Source organism: Onychomys torridus, chromosome 1, assembly GCF_903995425.1.
Source record: "Onychomys torridus chromosome 1, mOncTor1.1, whole genome shotgun sequence".
NCBI classification, from domain to species: Eukaryota; Metazoa; Chordata; class Mammalia; order Rodentia; family Cricetidae; genus Onychomys; species Onychomys torridus.
Window position 1 is genome coordinate 11,239,717 of NC_050443.1, and position 20,587 is coordinate 11,260,303.

The window sequence follows — 20,587 nt, forward strand, 5'->3', positions numbered from 1 at the left end:
GGGCTGTTCTGCTAAGTGAAACCTCCATGCTCAGGGACCCCTCTGTGTCAGAATCACTCCCCACCCTAGTCTCCGTTCCGGTTCCGCCTGCAGCTATCCCAGCAGTCAAATTATCATCAACCGTCAACCGCTATTCCCAGGAGTGACCTGTGATGAGCGAGTGCTTTACAGCAGCCACACCCTTATTGACTGTGCAGGCAGCGGGTGAGTGACTGCCACTTAGGTCACTGGGGAACCTGCGGTGTCCTCATCAAACCGGTTCTGTAGAGAGCTTTCAGTTGGGGACCGTTGCTGGCTGGCGGCCACTAAGTCTCATTGCTTTCCAATCCCAGCTCTCCAAGCAGCTCCTGGGATTTTGTGACTGACCCAAAAAAAAAAAAAACTCCTCTCAATAAATCCCCTTGTATTCCTGAGGTGGCTTTTGTTACTTATTATTATTAGTTACTTATCTGTGAGTCAAGCTTTCTGGCACCCTTCCCATGGGACACCGATTCTCTACAATCTCAGTTTCGATGCCTCCTCTTCCAGGAAGCCCCCCTTGATTACCCAGGTCAGGTAAGGCACCTTCCCCTGACTTCCTACAGACCCCTGCTGTTCCCTTCCAAAGCAACTTTGCCCATCTTAGGCCAGCCTCCTCCAGTGTACTTTGGGCACATGGTAGAGGTGGCCCAGTGCAGGAGGGGTAAGAGAGAGGCTGTGGACAGATGGACACACTGACGGGGGCTCGGCCGTGGCTGTTTGAACTTACAGCAAATGGACCCTGATCCCTCTAGACAATGCTGGGGAATTTGGGGAGTTTGATTGAAACCAGTGGTCACACTAGTTTGGGAGTAGGGGCTTGAAAAGAGGAGGGGACCTGCCTGTGACATTGTTCACCTATGATCCGCACACCCAGGAGGGAGAGGCAGGGGCATGCTACGTGGTCGAGTCCAGCCTGGGCTATATAGGGATACCGCAGGCTGTGGTAATCAGGTCCCAAACTGCCAAAGAAAGAAACAAGAGATTCTTGGATCGGGGTCTCTGGTCCCGAGAGGTCCAGGATGGGGGACAGGGCTGGATGTGTGATGAGCTGGGCACTGGATGTAGGACTTCATGTCTAAAGGAGGAGCCTGGGGCTCCATTGGGTGGGAAGATCGCGGGGTGGAGGGGCCCAGGTTCGTGAGTTAATGGGGGACGGGGCGGGGGTCAGGACTGAAGACCACCCTACCCCAGGGGCAAGCTGCCTCCGCACACTGTGTGTCATTGTGGGTTCCCCTCACGCGCCAGAGGCCTGGAAGGCCAGCATCAGCTTATTTCAGTTTCATTGTCTCTTCCAGCCCCGGGCTCCCTTCCTCTAGTCCACGCGCCCTGCCACGGAGAGGAAAAGAGCGTTAGAGCTTTTATTTACTTATTTATTATTTATGGTTTTTATTTTATTATGTTTTGTTTTTTGAAACAGGGAACTGCCCTGGCTGTTCTGGAACTCACGCTGTAGACCAGGCTGGCCTCGAACTCACAGAGATCCGCCTGCCTCTGCCTCCCGAGTGCTGGGATTAGAGGCGTGCGCCACCACCGCCTGGCTTATTTATGGTTTTTTTTTTTTTTTTGCCTGAACATTTATTTATGTTTTTATTAGCTGGGCAGTGGTGGAACATTTGATCCCAGCAGAGGCGTGCATTTCTTTGAATTTGAGGCCAGCCTGGTCTACAGGGTGAATTCTAGGACAGCCAAGGCTACACAGAGAAACTCTGTTTAAAAAAAAAAGCAGTTTATTTTTAATTTAAGTGTCTGTGTTTGTGCAATGCCTGAGGAGGCCAGAGAAGGAGGACGGGTTCCCCTGGAGCTGGAGTTACAATTGTGAGCCACCCGACATGGGTGCTGGGACCAGACTAGGTCTCCCAAAAGAGCAGTACCCTCTCTTAACTCTTGAACTATCTCTCCCAAACCTCGTTTGCTGTTTTTTTTATAAAGACAGAGAGCCGGGCGGTGGTGGCGCAGGCTTGTAATCCCAGCACTCGGGAGGCAGAGGCAGGTGGATCTCTGTGAGTTGGAGGCCAGCCTGGTCTACAGAGCTAGTCCAGGACAGGCTCCAAAGCTACAGAGAAACCCTGTCTCAAACAAACAAACAAACAAACAAACAAACAAGCAAAAAGACAGAGAGCCAGCAAAGATAGCTCAGCAGGAATCGTCTGCCAACCCCATGACTTGTGGAAGAGGAGAATCCACTCCCAGAAGTTGTCCTCTGACCTCTGTGCTGTGGCCTGTGGCATATCCCCCACCACAAAGTAAACTCATAAATGTAATTTAAAAAGAACAAGCATTAGAGAGGGCTGGAGAGATGGCTCAGTGGTTAAGAGCACTGACTCCTCTTCCAGAGGACCTGGGTTCAATTCTCAGCATCCACATGGCAGCTCACACTGTCTGTAACTCCAGTTCCAGGGGACCTGACACCCTTCCTTACACAGACATACATGCAGCCAAAACACCAATGCATATAAAACAAAAATAAATGTTAAAAAGGAATAAGAATTAGACGATTAATAATAATAATAATAATAATAATAATAATAATAACAATAATAATAATAATGCAAAGTCTCATGTAGCCCAGGCTGACTCGGAACTCATTATCTAGCTGAGGACGACCTTAATTCCTGATCCTCCAGCTTCCACCTCCCGAGTGCTGTGATTACAGACATTTGTCAAAGTGCTGAGGATTGACCCCAGGGCTTCGTGATAGGCAAGCACATGGCTGGGCCCCTCCCCGCTTCTTTATTTTGAGACAGGATCTTGAATGCTCTGCTGACAGTGGCATCAGATTCAGTCACCTCTGGGACAGAGCGTGGCCAGGGGAGGGACACTGGGCTCACCTGGCCTCTGGATCTTGGACATAACTGGGGGCTTCACAGGGCCGACTGGAGGGTGTACTCCCTCTCAGGAGCTCCTGTCATGGAGAGTCATTAGGCAGCCCTGGTTTAGCGAAGGCCAGTGTTTTCCCTCTGCCCACCCCTCCGAGGCAACGTGAAGGGCCTCTCTACTTACTCTCTGGCCCCTTCTCTGGCCTGGGGCCTGGAGGTGACTTCCTGCAGGACCGAGGCCATTTTTGTTAAAGGAAGTGGAGCTCGGAGCCTGGGCAGGGTGAGGGTTACCTGGAAGGAAGGAATTAAGGAATGTTTCGTTGGGCCGATGAGACGGCTCGGTGTATAAAGACGCTTGCTGTCAAACCTAGTGACCCGAGTTCCATCCCCAGGGCCCACGCAGTAGAAGGGGAGAACCAAGTTGAGCAAGCTGTCTTCTGATCTCCGTAAGTGCACTGAGGCAGACACACACACACACACACACACACACACACCCTACACCACACACTTAAGAAAAAAATAAAATAAAATCTAGGAGCTGGAGGCATGAATCAGCGGTTAAGAGCACTGGCTGCTCTTCCAGAGGACCCAGGTTCAATTCCCAGCTCCCATATGGCAGCACACAACTGTGTGTAACCCCAGTTCCAGGGGATCCGACACCCTCACATAGACATACAGGCAGGCAAAAAAAACCAATGCACATAAAATAAAAATAAAATAAAAAGCCAACCCATAATAAACAAAGAAAGAACACCCTTTTCTTCTTCGTGGAAGGAACATCCAAGACTGGATTGTCAAGACAGCTCACTAGTAAAAGGTGCTTTTCCAGCCTGAGGACCTGCAGTCAGTCCTCATGGAAAGAGAGAATCGACTCTTAAAAGTTACCCTCTGACCTCTTCTCAGCATCCCAGAGCTTTACTCACAAACGCGTCTCACACACACACACACACACACACACACACACACACACACACACACACTAATAGTAAACTTTAAAAGAAAATGCAAATCTCCTAATTTGGGTGGGCATGGTGGCTGAGGCAGGAGGAACTCTGAATTCTAAGTTCCCTTCGTTTCCGGACAGCCAGGGACAGAGAAACCCTGTCTCAAAAAAGCAAACCAGCTGGGCGGTGGTGGCGCACGCCTTTAATCCCAGCACTAGGGAGGCAGAGACAGGCAGATCTCTGTGAGTTCGAGGCCAGCCTGGTCTATAGAGCGAGATCCAGGGCAGACAGGGCTACACTGAGAAACCCTGTTTTGAAAAACAAAACAAAACAACAAAAACCATCCCCACATCAAAAACCAACAACATCCCCCACACCCCCTGCCCCCCGCCGCAAAAAACCCCAAACCCAAAGAAAGGAAGCAGGAAGCCATCTTTGGCTACATAGCCAGTTTGAAGAAAGCCTGAACTATATGAGGCCCTGTCTCAAAAATACTCATACACTCATGCCACAGGCATTTCTGGAGCACCGTTCTAGGCTTTGGGGACACAGCCACCAAGGAGATAAACATCTCTGTTCTTGCAGAACTGACATACATGGAGACATAAGACGGTTCTTGCAGTGATGGGGGCGGGGAGGGGAGGGGAGGGAGGGGAGACGACCGGCAGCTCCCAAGCAAGGAAGCAGCTCAGATGTTCTGAGTCCTTTCAAGTAAAAAGAGGGTGACGTTGGCCAGAGCCAGGAGGGCAGCTGCAAAGGCCTCTGGGAGACTGGAATGACTGGCCAGAAGCCAAGGGCTCCACCGTAGGAGGTGCTGTGGTGGGAGGGGCTTGCTGGCCCATTGGGAAAACAAGGCTTGATAGTTCAGACCCACACTAACCAGGACTGGGAAAGCCGAGGCTAGAGGATCTCGAATTCAGAGCCAAGGCTTTATGTAGCAAGATCCTGCCTGGAAAGCACACACGCAAAAAACGACTGTATAGTAATCTTCATTAGGGTAACTACAACTCTGAATGTGGACTCATCTCATCCAGGGCCCGTGGTGGCCCTTGGTGGTAGGGACAGATACTTCCCACACTGTACAGACCACAGAGCATGTGGTTCATAGGCTCTGTAAACTGGAGCCAGAGATCTGCGTCCCACACCTAAATCCATCCTCTGTGAGCCGGGTCTCGGTGTCACCTCTGGACACCTGGCTGTCTGGGTAATGGAGTACGGGAAGAAGCCATGAGCCCCTTTTAAAAGGAAGGGGGAGGAGCTTTGGGTGTGGTTCAGGGGTAAGGCCTGCCTAGAGTGCTCCAGTGAAGGGATGGGGGGTGTGGCTCAGTGGAGTACTTTCCTAAAATACACAAAACTCTGGGTTCAATCCTTAGAACCTCAAAATAAGGATGGGAGGGGCGCTGGAGAGATGGTTCAGAGATTTAGAGCGAGGTTCGGTTCCCAACACCCACAAGGTGACTCACAACCATCTGTAACTCCAATTCCAGGAGATGGGACACCCTCTTCTGACTTTTGCAGACACTGTACACACCTGTATGCACACACTACACAACATACATTCAGTTCTACACAGATACACATAAGAAGAGAGACACCAGGGGTGGTGGCGCATGCCTTGAATCCCAGCACTTAGGAGGCAGAGGCAGGTGAGTTCTAGACCAGCCTGGACTACAGAGTGAAACCCTGTCTCAAAATAAAATAAAATAATGGGGCTGGAAGGATGGCTCAGTGGTTGAGCGGCTGGTGAGGATTGGGGTTCAGTTCCTAGCACCCACATGGTAGCTTAAGGACTGTCTGTAACTTCAATTCTAGGGGATCCATCAACACCCTCTTCTGGGCATATATACACACACATACATATGGGCAAAATGATCACACACTAAAATAATAAATCTCTCTCTCTCTCTCTCTCTCTCTCTCTCTCTCTCTCTCTCTCCCTTTCTCAACAGGATCTCTCTATATAGTCCTGAAACTTGCTTTGCAGACCAGACTAGCCTGGAACTCACAAGAGATCCGCCTGCCTCTGCCTTCCAGGGATTAAAGACCTGTGCCCACCACATCCAGCCTAAAAATAAATACATCTCTCTCTCTCTCTCTTTTTTTTTCCTTTCTCTTGTTTGTTTGTTTGTTTTTTTCCAGACAGGGTTTCTCTGTGTAGTTTTGGTGCCTGTCCTGGATCTCACTCTGTAGCCTAGGCTGGCCTCGAACTCACAGAGATCCTCCTGGCTCTGCCTCCTGAGTGCTGGGATTAAAGGCGTGAGCCACCACCGCTCGGCCTATAAATAAATCTTTAAGAAAAATAAATCATCATCATGGAGGCGGAAGGAGAACATAACAAAAGCACGGGCATTTAAAGTGCTCCAAAAGTTTAGTCACATTTCCTGTAATGGGCAAGCTCAAGGCTATCTATCTCCTCCCTGGTGCGTTAGGAGAAGAAGCAGTAAGAGTTGACTGGAACGCAAACAGGCGCAGGGAAGGTTCATGCCAGGCAGAGGGCGCCGCCCAGGCCAAGGTGCACCCATCTGGCTGGAGGTGACCGGTAGTCTGCCCTCCTGGCTCTGGCCCCTCCTTGTCCTCAGGGAGCCAGCTGAGTGCCTCCTAATGTTTCCATTTGCCCTTGGCTATGGGTCCAGATCTGTTTTTAGCTTCCCTCCCTGGGCTCTCCGGCCCCCCTTCCTGCTGGCTCTCTGGCTTGCTGTGGTAGAATAACGTTCCCGGACTTCCTGAGCTGTTTGTCTGAAGTCAGCTGGATATTAATTGGAGGCAGTGAGCGCTAAGCTGGCTGCTGAGACCGTCAGAGAGGGTCTCAGAAGGTCCAGGGGGTGTGGAGTGGGAAGATTGAGGAAGAAAAATAGAGTTTATTTAAGGAATGGACATGTGGGAGCTGGGCTGAGGAGCGTGTGGTTCACCCCAGCACTCGGGAGGCTGAGGCAGGAAGATGGAGGTTTAAGCCAGCATGTACATCATATTGAGAGCCTGCCTCCAAAAGGCCAGGGAAGAGAGAGAAGGAGGAGGATGGGAGGTGAGGAGGAAGTAGAGGTGGAAGAAGAGAAGAAAACAGAAGGGCTGGAGAGATAGCTCTGCCGTTAAGAGCATCAGCTGCTTTTGCAGGGGGCCCAGGTTCAATACCCAGCTCCCGCATGGCGGCTCACAACCGTCTGGAACTTAAACTCCTCGGGTACCACATGTTCATGGCGCGCTGAAGGACATACAGCCAAAACACTCATCCATATCAATTTTTTTTTTTTTTTTTTTTTTTTTTTTTTTTTTGGTTTTTTGAGACAGCGTTTCTCTGTGTAGCTTTGCGCCTTTCCTGGATCTTGCTCTGTAGACCAGGCTGGCCTTGAACTCACAAAGATCCCCCTGCCTCCCGAGTGCTGGGATTACAGGTGTGTGCCACCACCGTCCGGCCAAATATTTTAAAATAAAGTAAAATAGAGGAAGTGGGGAGGGCATCCTGAATGAGCCCATCACCGTGACCCCACACTGTGGTCACATGGAGGGGGAGGTGAGCGAGACCCCAGCCACCCACCTCAGACCTCACTCACCACTGCCAGCCGCCCTTTGTCTTGGGGTCTCCTAGAGGATGGATCTTCAGGGGGCAGTGGGGGAACAGAGGGAATCACCTGAAGGAGACAGAGGAGGTGGACTGTGAGCGGGTCTTCCTCACACCTACATGTGCTTTTACTAGTGGCCAGCAGGAGGCGCTGTGCAGACTACATGCAGCAGGTACAGGGTCTCACCCTGAGGTCACACGGCCAGGGAAAGCCAGGTCAGACTCAGCCAAGTAGACACTCTGAACTTCAGTATCTAGGAATCCTGTTCTAGACCCTCCTCCCTCAAACCCAGAGTCTAGGTCCCTTAGACCAAGATTCCAAGCGTTAGCACCCCTCCATCAGACCCAGGGATCCAGGCCCAAGCCTTCCTCCATCAGATCCCGGGAACAATGGTTGCTGGTCCTGCCTGGCCTTGCTCACCGGCTCCGGCTTCCACTGCTCAGCCTCCTGGTGATAACTGTCTCTCCAGTCCTCTGCAGTGGTCCTGGCCTCCACTGACCTCTCTTGAGCCTGACAGATACTCACAGCCTCGTGGCCTTTGATCTCACAGCGGCAGAAGGGACAGGTCTGGCTGTCTGAGTGCTGGGGGCAAAGAAGCAAGAGTGTCAATTAGTCAATTATCCTGTTGTCTCCCGGGTGTCCCTCTGACTTCAAACGCCCCCCAGCAAAGTGATGGAGGGTGGGAAGGCTGGAGAGAACGGAGCTCTGGAATGGGTGATGGGGAGGCAGATGCTGGCAGTGTGCCGGGCGGGCGGGGGCTGGCCTGCTCTGAATCTAGGAGGAACTCGCAGCCAGGGCCTAGTCCAGCACAGCTGCTGCTGAGGTCTTGGCTGAGGGCTTCGAGGGACTGGCCTCTCATTGCACCACTGATGATGGAATATTTAGCGCTAGCCTTTAGAGGCTAAGGGCAAGGTCCAATAAGGGACCGCTATTGGCTCTGCATAGCCTGTTGCAGGGAGAAAGGAGCCCTTTCTAAAGCTCATTATGTAGCTGCTCAGGGAGAAATGGAGGGTGGGACTCAGGGTGAGGTGGGTGCAGGGGCATCAATGTAGATAGTCAGGGTCCTGAGTGGCCCGACCAGACCTCTGTTCTATCTGGAACTGTGTTTCCTCATATGTTCAGTGAGGCCCCAGGGAGATCCAGGCGGGGCTCTCAGGGGAGGGATGGGGACGGAGAGAGGCGGTGGCAGCCCCACCTGCCAGGCAGCCAGGCAGTGGCGGCAGAGAAGGTGCCCACAAGGCTCGATCCTCACGTCCTTGTCCCGTTCAGAGCAGATCTTGCACAGCTTGAATGTGGAGTTCATGGCTTGGTAGAGCTGCAGTTGCTCCTGGGAGGTAAATGGATGAGGGTGGGTGGGGGTAGGAGGAAGGTCCCCAATGTCTCTGCCAGCCTGGATACTGTCCCAAGTCCAAGGCTGCACTGGGGATGGAGCACGGTTGGTAGAGGGTTTGCTTGACTGTGCTCCATCCCCAGCTCCAGTGCTGGGGGTGGGATGCAGGCAGGAGGCTCAGAATTTCAGGGTCACCTTCGGTTACTTAGGAACTCTGAGGCCAGCCTGGGCTTCACGAAACCTTGTCTCCGCACCAAATCAAACCAAACCAAACAACGAAATAACATCCCTCACAGAAAACCACCAACCAGGTTGAAGGCCAGTGCACCTAAGGCCCTCACAGGCGTTGTCCTCACCTTTATCTTTCCTGGCCACAAGAGCTTACTAAGTAGCCCGGAGGCAGGCTTGAGCCTACCCAGCAGTGGAATTATAGCCACATGTCACCACAGGCCAAGCATGTCTTCAGCCCTGCACAAGAGACTCATTTTGTGGACTTGTCTTCACTTGGAAATGCTAGCTTTTTTTTTTTTTTTTTTTTTTTTTAGCTATTTATTTTTATTTACTTATTTATTTTGTTTTTTCAAGACAGGGTTTCTCTGTAGCTTTGGAGGTTGTCCTAGAACTCACTCTGTAGCCCAGGCTGGCTCACAGAGATCCACCTGCTTCTGCCTCCTGAGTGCTGGGATTACAGGCGTGTGCCTGGCTAGCTATTTACTTTTTAAAGATTCATTTGGGGTTGGGGATTTAGCTCAGTGGTAGACCTGGGTTCGATCCTCAGCTAAAAAAAAAAAAAAAAAAAAAAAAGATTCATTTGTTTTTATTCTATGTGTCCATATGAATGACTGCACGTATGCCTGGGCATCACTTGTGTGCCTGGTGCCCTGGGATAGCAGAGGAGGGCATTGAATCCCCTGGACTGGAGTTATATCTAGGTGAAGCTGCCAGGTGGGGGCTGGGAACCGAACCTGGGTCCCATGCAAGAACAGCAAGTGTTCTTAGTCACAGAGCCGCCTCTCCAGCCCCAGAATGACTAGATTTAGCAAATACAGCACGACCCTTTCCACTTGAATTTCAGATAAACAGCAAATAAAGAATGAAGTAGACAGGCTGGAGACATAGCTCCACTGAGCAGAGCCTCTGCTGCTCTTGCCGACGACCAGAGTTAGGTTCCCCAATATACTACTGGCAGCTCACAATCACCTAACTCCAGGGGCTCTGACGCCATCTTCTGGTTTCTGTGGACACTACACACAGATGTTGCACATAGGTACAGGCAAACACTCATACACATAAAATAAAAATTTAAAAATAATAAAAATAAATATTTAAAATAATATGGAAAATAAGTGTATCTCAAATACAGGATGGGATGTGCTTAGGCTAAAAAAAAAATTCCTGGTGTCAAATGCCTATAATTCCTCCAGAAGCTGAGGCAGGAAGATTGGGATCCCCAGGCCAGCCTCAGCTAGTGGAAAGATCTTGTACCAAAAATCCAAGGGCCAGGCATGATGATGCACACCTTTAACTCCAGCATTTAGGAGGCAGAGGTAGATGGATTTTGATGGTTTGAAGACAGCCTGGCGGACCACTAAATAACTAAATAAATAAATTCCAGGACAGTCAGGTCTACATAGAGAGACCTTGTCTCAAAATAATACTAACAACCACCATGTGTGTGTGGGGAAAGAACCAAGTGCTGAATTGTTGGCAGTAGTCAGTGGACATGCAGGGCAGTAGCCATGTGGAGGCCAGAGGGTAAGCAGCAGAACCATGTTCTTTCCTTCGAGCATGTGGATCCTGGGAACTGAACTCAGGTCATCAGGCTTGGCTGTAGCACCTTTGGCTAGTACTCCTATAAATGCCCAGCCCTTTGAAGTATAGTCAATTAAGTTATTGGCAGGCGGACCTCTGTGAGTTTGAGGCCAGCCTGGTCTAAAGAGCTAGTTCCAAAACAGCCAGGGCTACATAGAGAAACCCTGTCTCAAACAAACAAACAAGTATGGGGGGGTGGCTCAGTGGTAGAGCTGCTGCCTAGAATCCCCCAATGAGGGGCTGGGGTGTGGCTCAGTGGTAGAGCTGCTGCCTAGAATCCCCCAGTGAGGGGCTGGGGTGTGGTTCAGTGGTAGAATGTTTGCCTAGAATCCCCCAGTGAGGGGCTGGGGTGTGGTTCAGTGGTAGAGTGTTTGCCTAGAATCCCCCAGTGAGGGGCTGGGGTATGGCTCAGTGGTAGAGCCCCTGCCTAGAATCCCCCAGTGAGGGGCTGGGGTGTGGCTCAGTGGTAGAGGCCCTGCCTAGAATCCCCCAGTGAGGGGCTGGGGTGTGGCTCAGTGGTAGAGGCCCTGCCTAGCATGCACAAGTTCTTGGGTTCCATCCTAAAAACTAAAAGAAAATATCTTGGCTCTTCTCCTGCTCCTGGGTGTCTGTTCAGACTCAGAGCTGATAAACACTCAACTGCATCAGCTATTTTGATGATCTCAGAGGCTCTTTTCTTTATTTCATATCCAATAAAACCCTTGGGAAGGAGACTGCAGAGGCTGTAGTTCCCAGGGGAAGAACTCAGAAAGACACAGAAAAGCCAGGATTGGCTCAAGATCACATAGCCCTAAGCCGACGCTACGTTTCAAGGTCTCTGAGCTAAGGCAAGTCGGGGCTAGGGGCAGGGAGTGGGTATTAGGTGTAGATATGAGACTTACCTCTGACACTTCAATGCGATGGTGAGGTTCTGTCTGGCACAGCTCAGTCAGGTCTGGGTTGTAGTTCTTTCCATCAGGGTAGAGGTAGCTGAGAGAAGAACAGAGTTGTGCTCTGAGTGACTGGACTCACAAGAACCAGCCTGCCTCACCTATCTGGTGTGAGTGTGAGTGTGTGTGTGTGTGTGTGTGTGTGTGTGTGTGTGTGAAGACCTGCCACAAGCCCACACTGGGACTCCCCAGAGCAAGCACCATCCACTTGACCGTCTCAGGGAAGCCGCACTGAACCTCGGCCTCCAGCCTGAGAACCAACAAAGGAATCCAAACCTCTGTCCTCCAAGGACCCCTGGGCTCTTGAGAGCCAGGCCTGGAAGGTTTTTATTGTGATTATTACTGTTATTTTACAGTGCCTAGCCTGGAGTATGTGAAGCAAGTGCTCTACCACTGAGCCACACCCCCCAGCCCCTCACTGGGGGATTCTAGGCAGGGGCTCTACCACTGAACCACACCCCAGCCCCTCACTGGGGGATTCTAGGCAGGGGCTCTACTGCTGAGCCACACCCCAGCCCCTCACTAGGGGATTCTAGGCAAACACTCTACCATTGAGCCACACCCCAGCCCCTCACTGGGGGATTCTAGGCAGGGGCTCTACCACTGACCACACCCCAGCCCCTCACTGGGGGATTCTAGGCAGGGGCTCTACCACTGAGCCACACCCCAGCCCCTCACTGGGGGATTCTAGGCAGGGGCTCTACCACTGAGCCACACCCCAGCCCCTCACTGGGGGATTCTAGGCAGGGGCTCTACCACTGAACCACACCCCAGCCCCTCACTGGGGGATTCTAGGCAGGGGCTCTATCACTGAGCCACACCCCAGCCCCTCACTGGGGGATTCTAGGCAGGGGCTCTACTGCTGAGCCACACCCCAGCCCCTCACTAGGGGATTCTAGGCAAACACTCTACCACTGAACCACACCCCAGCCCCTCACTAGGGGATTCTAGGCAAACACTCTACCATTGAGCCACACCCCAGCCCCTCACTGGGGGATTCTAGGCAGGGGCTCTACCACTGAGCCACACCCCAGCCCCTCACTGGGGGATTCTAGGCAGGGGCTCTACCACTGAACCACACCCCAGCCCCTCACTGGGGGATTCTAGGCAGGGGCTCTATCACTGAGCCACACCCCAGCCCCTCACTGGGGGATTCTAGGCAGGGGCTCTACTGCTGAGCCACACCCCAGCCCCTCACTAGGGGATTCTAGGCAAACACTCTACCACTGAACCACACCCCAGCCCCTCACTGGGGGATTCTAGGCAGGGGCTCTACCACTGATCACACCCCAGCCCCTCACTGGGGACTCTAGGCAGGGGCTCTACCACTGAGCCACGCCCCAGCCCCTCACTGGGGGATTCTAGGCAGGGGCTCTACCACTGACCACACCCCAGCCCCTCACTGGGGGATTCTAGGCAGGGGCTCTACCACTGAACCACACCCCAGCCCCTCACTGGGGGATTCTAGGCAGGGGCTCTATCACTGAGCCACACCCCAGCCCCTCACTGGGGGATTCTAGGCAGGGGCTCTACTGCTGAGCCACACCCCAGCCCCTCACTAGGGGATTCTAGGCAAACACTCTACCACTGAACCACACCCCAGCCCCTCACTGGGGGATTCTAGGCAGGGGCTCTACCACTGATCACACCCCAGCCCCTCACTGGGGACTCTAGGCAGGGGCTCTTCCACTGAGCCACGCCCCAGCCCCTCACTGGGGGATTCTAGGCAAGTGCTCACCAGTGATCCACACCAACAGCATGACCTATACATTTTTTTTTTTTTTCTTTTTCTTGTTGGAACTAGGTCTCGCTATATAGCTTAGAATGAAGACAAATTTCAGGATCCTCCTGCACCTTGAATACTTACACACACACACACACACACACACACACACACACACACACACACCATCCCCGCTAACAACCGATACATTTTCAAAACAAAGAACAAAAGACCAAAAGAAATCTAATAGAATAAATAATGTAACAAAAGGAATGTGACCAGTCATGAAGGTGACGTGAGTCTGTCTGTTTCCTGAGAGTAACTGCCCTGTGTTATGATTCAAGGCTTTTCCATCTTATAGAACAGAACCCAAGTGAACAATGAGAAGCACCATGTCTGTTGTCTGCCTGTCCACCCGTCTCTCGCTCTTCTCCACCTTGATCTCACACTAGCCATGTTGCTCCTTGGTAGCGCCTTGCCCAGCTAGGTCACATCCCCAGCTGTGCAAATCACATAAGATCTGGGTAAGAGAGAACTGGGGAGAGCATCCCGCCCCTCCCCTCCCACCCCACAGCGGGCAACTTCCCGCAGGAAACCGGAGGCAGCTGAGGTTACAGGTGGAAAACCACTAGTCCGGCTGTTTCCCCGCCCCTGCCCTGCCAATCTAGATCCTAGAGCAAGATATGTCCTCCAGAAGCACAGGCCCTGGAGCCCAGTACAAGGAAGGAATCCTGTGCCTTGTGACCCGCTGTGTGGACGCAAACATTCCCCGGCCTTGAGATCCCTGACGCCCCCTGCTGGGCGCCATTGGCATTGCAGCTTGGTGTGTCTGCCCACCTCACACACCCGCACCCCCACCCCCAGCCATGATTTGGACATAATCTGGCTTTTGCTGATAATCTTTTCCTTTCGCGTTGGGGACTCACATGCCGTCCTTTTGTCCTTTCAGGAGCACCTGGAACAGGGGTTTGTTGAGAGGAATGGTCTGTAGGATGCTTCCATCGCAACTCACGTACCCAATAGCCCACTGCCCCAGGCGGGTACAGCTGGGCCTGAAGATGTAGCTGTGGGAAGATAGGTGGGGTGCAGAGAGAGAGAGTGGTCGCTGCTGTCCCTATGGGGAACACCCAGGGGTCTGCTCCCCCAGGGGTCTGCTCCCCCAGGGGTCTGCTCCCCCAGGGGTCTGCTCCGCCTGGGATCCAGGCATCTCGGTCCTCATCCTCACCTTCTTTCACTTATAGAAAGGGGGCTTTGCTCCCCACCCACACCTATGGGCTGGAAGGGTGTGTGGCTATAGCTTTAGCCGTTGCCCACCATAGGGACAGGTCACATCTGAGAAGGAGGCTAATACAGGACAAATCAAGTCAAGGGGCACCCAGACACTGACCCCCGATAAAGGGCTTGAAGGCTTGTATCCATCCGTGCCTGAACCCCCCTCTGGTTCTTCCTTTCAGTTTTATAACTTCCCATCTCTCTCCGCCTCTTTGCAGCAGAGTTAAGGCTAGCCTGGGCTACCAGAGACCTTGTCTAGGGACCCATCTAGACAAGGGTGTTACCACTGAGCAGCATGTCTGGTAGGAGACAGGGACAGGGGTACTGACAGAGATAGAGACGGACGGACAGACTGAGAAGAGCCTCCCTTTTCTCTTCCTTCCTCTTTCTTCCCCAGCTCAAAGTGAATGGGGCGCTCTGGAAAGTAGCTGATATTCTACCCTGGCTGTCCAGAGCCCTGCAGAAACCGATAAACCAGACACTTCCCTCAACCTGTGGGTGCTCAGCTTCTCATCCTTAGCCCATGGAGGAGATTCAACTACTCCAAGCTCCTGCCTTGAAAGGAAGTGAGGTCTCCGATGCAAGTTTCCCAGTCTCTAACCTGGGAGGGCTCACATGCAAAATAGTTAAGAGGTGGACAAGCTGATTGTGCTGCCCACCTGTAATTCCAGCATTCAGGAAACCGAGGTGAGAGGCTGCCAAGTTCAGAGTTAGCCTGGGCGATAGAGAGACCTTGTCTTAAAAGAAAAGAAAGGAAAAGAAAAGAAAACAAACCCTAGAAAAATGCTGAGTGTAGGGATAACCTCTGTAACCCCAGCATTTGCAAGGGAAAGGAAGGATGATCAGGATTTCAAGGGTCATCCTTGGCTACATGGCAAGATTGAGGCTAGCCTGGGCTATATGAAGCAAGCCCTATTACTGTGGGACAATCTTTTTGCACACTGTGAATATGTATTACTCCCACTGGCTGATAAAGAGCTGACAGGCCTCTAGCTGGCCAGGAGGAGGTTAGGCAGGAGAACTAGAGGAAGAGGATGCTGGGAGGAAGAAGGGCAGAGCCACCTGAGTCAGAGGAGTCATCAGCCAGATGCAGCAGGAGCAGGAGATGAACATGCCATGCTAATAAAGGTACTGCCACATGGCAGAGAGTAGATAAGAAATATGGGTTAATTTAAAATGTAAGAGCTGGTTAGTAATAAGCCTGTGCAATTAGCTGAGCATTTATAATTTATATTAAGACTCTCAGTGGTTATTTGGGAGCAGGTGGTCAGTGTAGTGGATAGCCATCCCAGCATTGGCCTGGAAGTTCCAACCCCCATTGAGGCTTCGGTAATGGTCACGCAGGCCAGGCGGAGTGGAGGAAGAAGCAGAAGACCCAGGATGGAGAGGAGGGCTCTCTGGCTTCTGGGACCCTGGACACTGGATGGAGGTAGACCAAGCAGAGTTCTCCAGAGAACACTGCCGGACTGCGTCATACCTTTGACAGACCCTACAACCTACCCCTTCATTTGTAAGTTACCCCACAAAATAAACCTCCCTTTTAACTACGTGGAATGGCCTTAATAATTTCACCAATAGGTCAGGACACTAAAACCCCATCTACACCCTATCTCAAAACAAAACCATTTAATGGATTTACTGTATAGCCTCCAACTTGTCAGAAATGGGCCATATCTCAGGTAGGGCCTTCAGGATGCCTTGGTGACCAGGTATTGTTGCTTTAGTTTTTGGGCCATGGGATGATCCAGGAGGCCCCGGGAATAGAGGCTGGGCATCAAGACTCAGTTTTTTTGTCCTGTTTTAAGATAGAGTTTCTCTGTGTACCCCTGGCTGTCCTAGAACTTGCTCTATAGATCAAGGTAGCCTAGAATTCACAGAGATCATCCTGCTTTTTCCTCCCAAGTGCTGGAATTACAGGAGAATATCACGGGTCTCCAGCTGCAGCATTCCTGACCTCTGGGGTCCCAGGAACCTCAATTCTTGGTCTCTTAGAACCTCAGGCATTCTCCCACACACTAGCCAGAACAAGAACCCCCCAAGCTACCCAGCCCGACCCATGGAGCCCAGCTCTGCTCACCTGCCTGGTTTGTCCCTGCAGGCTTGCAGGCGTGTTTGGACCTCATCGTAGGTCAAGAAGGCCATGTAGCCGGGGTGGTTGACAGCCAGGAGTTGCCAGTTCCTGAGCAGGGTGGGCCACGGCTGGGAGAGACAGCGATGGTCACCAAGAGACCAAGAAAGTAGCTTATGACCTAGGGTCTTTAGGGTTCAAGAATCCACCACCTTGCCCAGGACTCAGTGGTCCATACCCAGCCCTTCTCCTTTAGATCCATTGTACCCAGTCCCCATCTCCTTTAGACACAGGGGTGTAGGTCCCAGCCTCCTCCCTCAGACCCAGGGCTCTAGGCCCAGCCTTGACCTTCTCTGACCTGGAAGAGCCTGGTGAAGATGTCAAACTCAAAGACAGACACATGGCCACTACAGGTGAGGTCCAAGGTGGAACGTAAGGCCTGCGTGGCGGGGCCTGGTTCCATGGGGTGGCAGGTACACAGGAGGGACTGGAACTCTGCCCAGGGAAGCACACACCTGGATGGGAAGGGGTGAGGTTGCAGCTGCGGATGGAGGGGTCTACTGCTACCCCACCCACCCCCACCCCCGCACACACTTCGGGGCCTTGGGTAGGGCGATTAAGGGACCTGCAGCCCATCTTCCCCTGGCGAAGGCTCACTCACCGGACTCCACAGTGCTCCCTCCAGAAGGTGTGGGCCGAGGCCTTAGTCAGCTGGTACAGGTGTCCACAGTACTTCCCTTCAGGGAAGAGTGCGCTCAGCTCGGCATGCATGTGACTGAAGATGAGGGCCAGCTTGGCCAGCTGTCGCCTGCAGGAAAAAGCCATGAACATCACGCTGGACATAGGGAGAGTCACCGGACTTCCTCTAATCAATCAATGCACCAAAGGAGCCCATCTCAGTCCTGAGGCCTCTCCTCTCTGAGCCTCAGTTTCCCCATCTATGAAGAAAGTGTGGAAGCTAATATCCAAATCAGCCTCCAGCCAACACAGCCCAGGCCCAAAGCCTGCTGTGCCCGGAGAAGCCTCGCCTACCCAGATGGTGGGGACTAACCATCAGCAGTCTGCGTTCAGTGCCTGCCCAGAACTGTCTTCCACACCCGCCAGTGCACTGACCACCAGAGCTTTAGATCAGGATACAGAATGCAGTAACTGTGTTTGTTTGTTTGTTTTTGACACTTAATAGCTATGAAGGTATTGAAAAATCATTAAACAATGTTTTTCCAAGTCTTCTCAGTTCCTCACTTGCGTAGTGGAAATAAAGAGGTGAGTATAGCTTCTGAATCACTGGGGATCAACAAGGGGCTTGGCCATGCTTTATGAGCACAGAGAGAGCACAGCTCAGGGCATGGTTCAATTGTAGAGCCCCCGCCTAGAATCCCCCAGTGAGGGGCTGGGGTGTGGCTCAGTGGTAGAGCCCCTGCCTAGAATCCCCCAGTGAGGGACTGGGGTGTGGCTCAGTGGTAGAGCCCCTGCCTAGAATCCCCCAGTGAGGGGCTGGGGTGTGGCTCAGTGGTAGAGCCCCTGCCTAGAGTCCCCCAGTGAGGGGCTGGGGTGTGGCTCAGTGGTAGAGCCCCTGCCTAGACTCCCCCAGTGAGGGGCTGGAGGCGTGGCTCAGTGGTTCAGCCTCTGCTTACCAGATCCCCAGTATCTCAAAATCAAACAAAACCTGCATATCATATTGAGTTAACACTCACTGCATGCTGATTATATTATATTTTTCATTTGTATTAATAGCTTCCTTGGCCAGGTCTGCAGGCTTTTGGCAGTTTCTTAGCAACCTCACTTCTCAGACCATAGAGCTGTGTAGGTCAGTGAGGTTGTCACCCGCCATTCCGGGTGGTTCAGACAGGAAGGTATGTTTTTTTTTTTTCTTCCTTTTTTGAGACAGGGTCTCATTATGTAGTCCCAGCTGGTCTAGAACTCACTCTGTAGACCAGACTGACCTCGAACTCACAGAAATCCATCTGCCTCTGCCTCCTGAGTACTGAAGTCAAAGGCTTCTGCTACCACAATCAGCCCAGAGTAACAAACTGGTTCTTTAAAAAAAAAAAAAAAAAGATTTATTTTCATTTTTAGTGTGTGTGTGTGTGTGTGTGTGTGTGTGTAGGTATGTGCACATGAGGTGGATTTCTGAGGAGACCAGAAGGTGTCGGATTCCTTGGAGCTGGATGAGCCACTAATCCTGGGTGCAGTAAACCTAGATCCTCTGCCACAGGAGAGGAGGAAGCCCTCTTCACCTCTCAGCCAGAGGTTCTCAGCCTTCCTAACCCCACAACCCTTTAATGCAGTTCCTCGTATGGTGGTGACCCCGACCTTACAAATTATTTTCACTGATACTTCATAACTGTCATTTTGCTACAGTTATGGATCAGAATGTAAATTTCTGTATTTTCTGATGGTCTTAGGTGGCCCGTGTGAAAGGGCTGGTCAACCCTGGGGGTTGTGACCCACAGGTTGAGAACCACTGTCCTAAGTCCCCTCTCCAGCAGGTGCATGGAGTTTTACACCAGACTTCAAGAAGGTAGGCCAAAAGAAAGCAACAAAAATTGTCACAGTTTTGTTAAGCACACTGGCCAGCTGTCTTCTGACCCCGGCCAGGGTGCACACACACAGTGAGAAATAAATCGATGTAATAAAAAAGAAATTTGCATTTTTCATGCAGTATGTACAAATATATTTTGAGTAGTATTTCTTTCATCCGTTATAATTGGGGGATAATGGGAATGTAAACAATATGGACAAACAGGTGATTTATTTCATTTCCTCATGAATTGAGGTGATACTATAAGCCAGGGAAGACACTGCGAGGGTTAGCGAGTCAGGCCCGAACCACCGATTTAGACCTTGCTCTGGGGTCAGTGCACCTGTTCCTCAGGAGAGAGAGCAGGCCAGTCCAAGGTCCTTAGCCTCGGCTTCAGGTGCAGAAGTCCGCGATGGCACCCACACAGGTCCGGGGCTGTCCCTGAGCTCAGGCGCCAGAGACGAGTCCACTCCCCCCCTCAACTGGAAGCTTCTGGCATCCCTGCATTCACAAGGCCCGTGTGTACCTAAGGCCCCCGGGGAGAGGCACGCCTGGACCCCAGGTGCAAGGTGACCCAGGAAAGGAAGAAAGGGAAGATCGTGGCACGATCCGGAAATCTCTAGTTTATGGCTTGTCTCCAAGGCAGGCAGGTCAGTGCTCACCTGAATCTGGAGCCCTCCCGGAAAACCTCCTCGTTGACATCCCTTTTGCCTCGGGGTGGCAGCAGCTCGGCCACTTTCCTGCCTTTGGCTTCCAGATTGGCCAGGTAGATGACCAGAAAATCCCCAGCGCCACCAGGACCCTCGGGGTCTCCCCCTGCCTGGCGCCGGGCTCTTGCCACCTCCTGAAGTAGCTGAGCGATGCGGGGCAGCAGGTTCCGCAGCGACGGGGGCCCCATAACCAGCCTGGGGTCCCGGCATTGCTCTTCCAGGCGCTGTAGCAACTTCACCGCCCGGCCGAGCGCGCGTGGCTCTCCCCACTGCCACCCCAGCCAAGGGTCTCGCCGGGCTGCCATCTCAGCCAAGCCTGGTCTGGGGCAGAGGGGTGAGGCCGGGAAGGCTCCAGGCTGGGGCGGAGCCAGGATGGAGCAAAGGGCGGGCTCTGGAAAATGGGAGGGGACTGCAGAGTCTGAGGGAGGAGGGCTGAGCCTGGACCCTGGGTCTGAGGGAGGAGGGCTGGGGTCTGGATCCCTGGGTCTGAGGGAGGAGGGCTGGATCTGGATCCCTGGGTCTGAGGGAGGAGGGCTGGGTCTGGACCCCTGGGTCTGAGGGAGGAGGGCTGGGCCTGGACCCTGGGTCTGAGGGAGGAGGGCTGGGCCTGGACCCTGGGTCTGAGGGAGGAGGCTGGGCCTGGACCCCTGGGTCTGAGGGAGGAGGGCTGGGCCTGGACCCCTGGGTCTGAGGGAGGAGGGCTGGGCCTGGACCCCTGGGTCTGAGGGAGGAGGGCTGGGCCTGGGTTTCTTGGTGTGTAGAAAGAGGTGGCGGGCAAAGAAGGAGGGTATTGGAAGCTTGGTTCTCCACACCCTGCAGGGAGGGGCTCTGGGACCCAGCACCCCTTCCTGAATCGTGGCTAAAGGTTTCAGTCTTTCTCATAG

At 52.6% G+C, this 20,587-nt stretch overlaps 1 protein-coding gene across 2 annotated transcripts; it reads right to left on the reverse strand.

The window, feature by feature from the left end:
* On the reverse strand, window positions 1–20,054 carry Cblc (Cbl proto-oncogene C). 2 transcript variants are annotated; one of them, XR_004944635.1, is made up of 12 exons: window positions 19,656–20,054; window positions 17,134–17,280; window positions 16,831–16,987; window positions 16,482–16,603; window positions 14,059–14,196; window positions 11,362–11,449; window positions 8,534–8,665; window positions 7,759–7,920; window positions 7,330–7,407; window positions 3,022–3,128; window positions 2,850–2,923; window positions 1,298–1,347 (listed from the first exon to the last, which is right to left on the reverse strand). XR_004944635.1 is itself a non-coding variant. In XM_036182964.1 (11 exons), exons 1-11 carry the CDS (start codon window positions 20,006–20,008, stop codon window positions 1,290–1,292), a joined length of 1,542 nt encoding a protein of 513 aa, XP_036038857.1. In that variant the 5' UTR covers window positions 20,009–20,054; the 3' UTR covers window positions 1–1,289. The 2 variants fall into 2 exon arrangements, 1 of the variants encoding a protein (XP_036038857.1); XM_036182964.1 differs by lacking the exon at window positions 2,850–2,923 and having other exon boundaries at window positions 1–1,347.
* Window positions 20,055–20,587: the final 533 nt, after the last annotated feature.

Excerpts from the sequence above, each read along its gene's own strand:
- Cblc (XM_036182964.1), bottom strand. The coding sequence starts at position 20,008 with ATGGCAGCCCGGCGAGACCCTTGGCTGGGGTGGCAGTGGGGAGAGCCA. Across the intron at positions 7,408-7,758 it reads AGCAGTGGAAGCCGGAGCCG|GTGATTCCCTCTGTTCCCCC; the intron begins GTGAGCAAGGCC and ends TGTCTCCTTCAG. Across the intron at positions 3,129-7,329 it reads ACAAAGGGCGGCTGGCAGTG|GTAACCCTCACCCTGCCCAG; the intron begins GTGAGTGAGGTC and ends CCTTCCTTCCAG.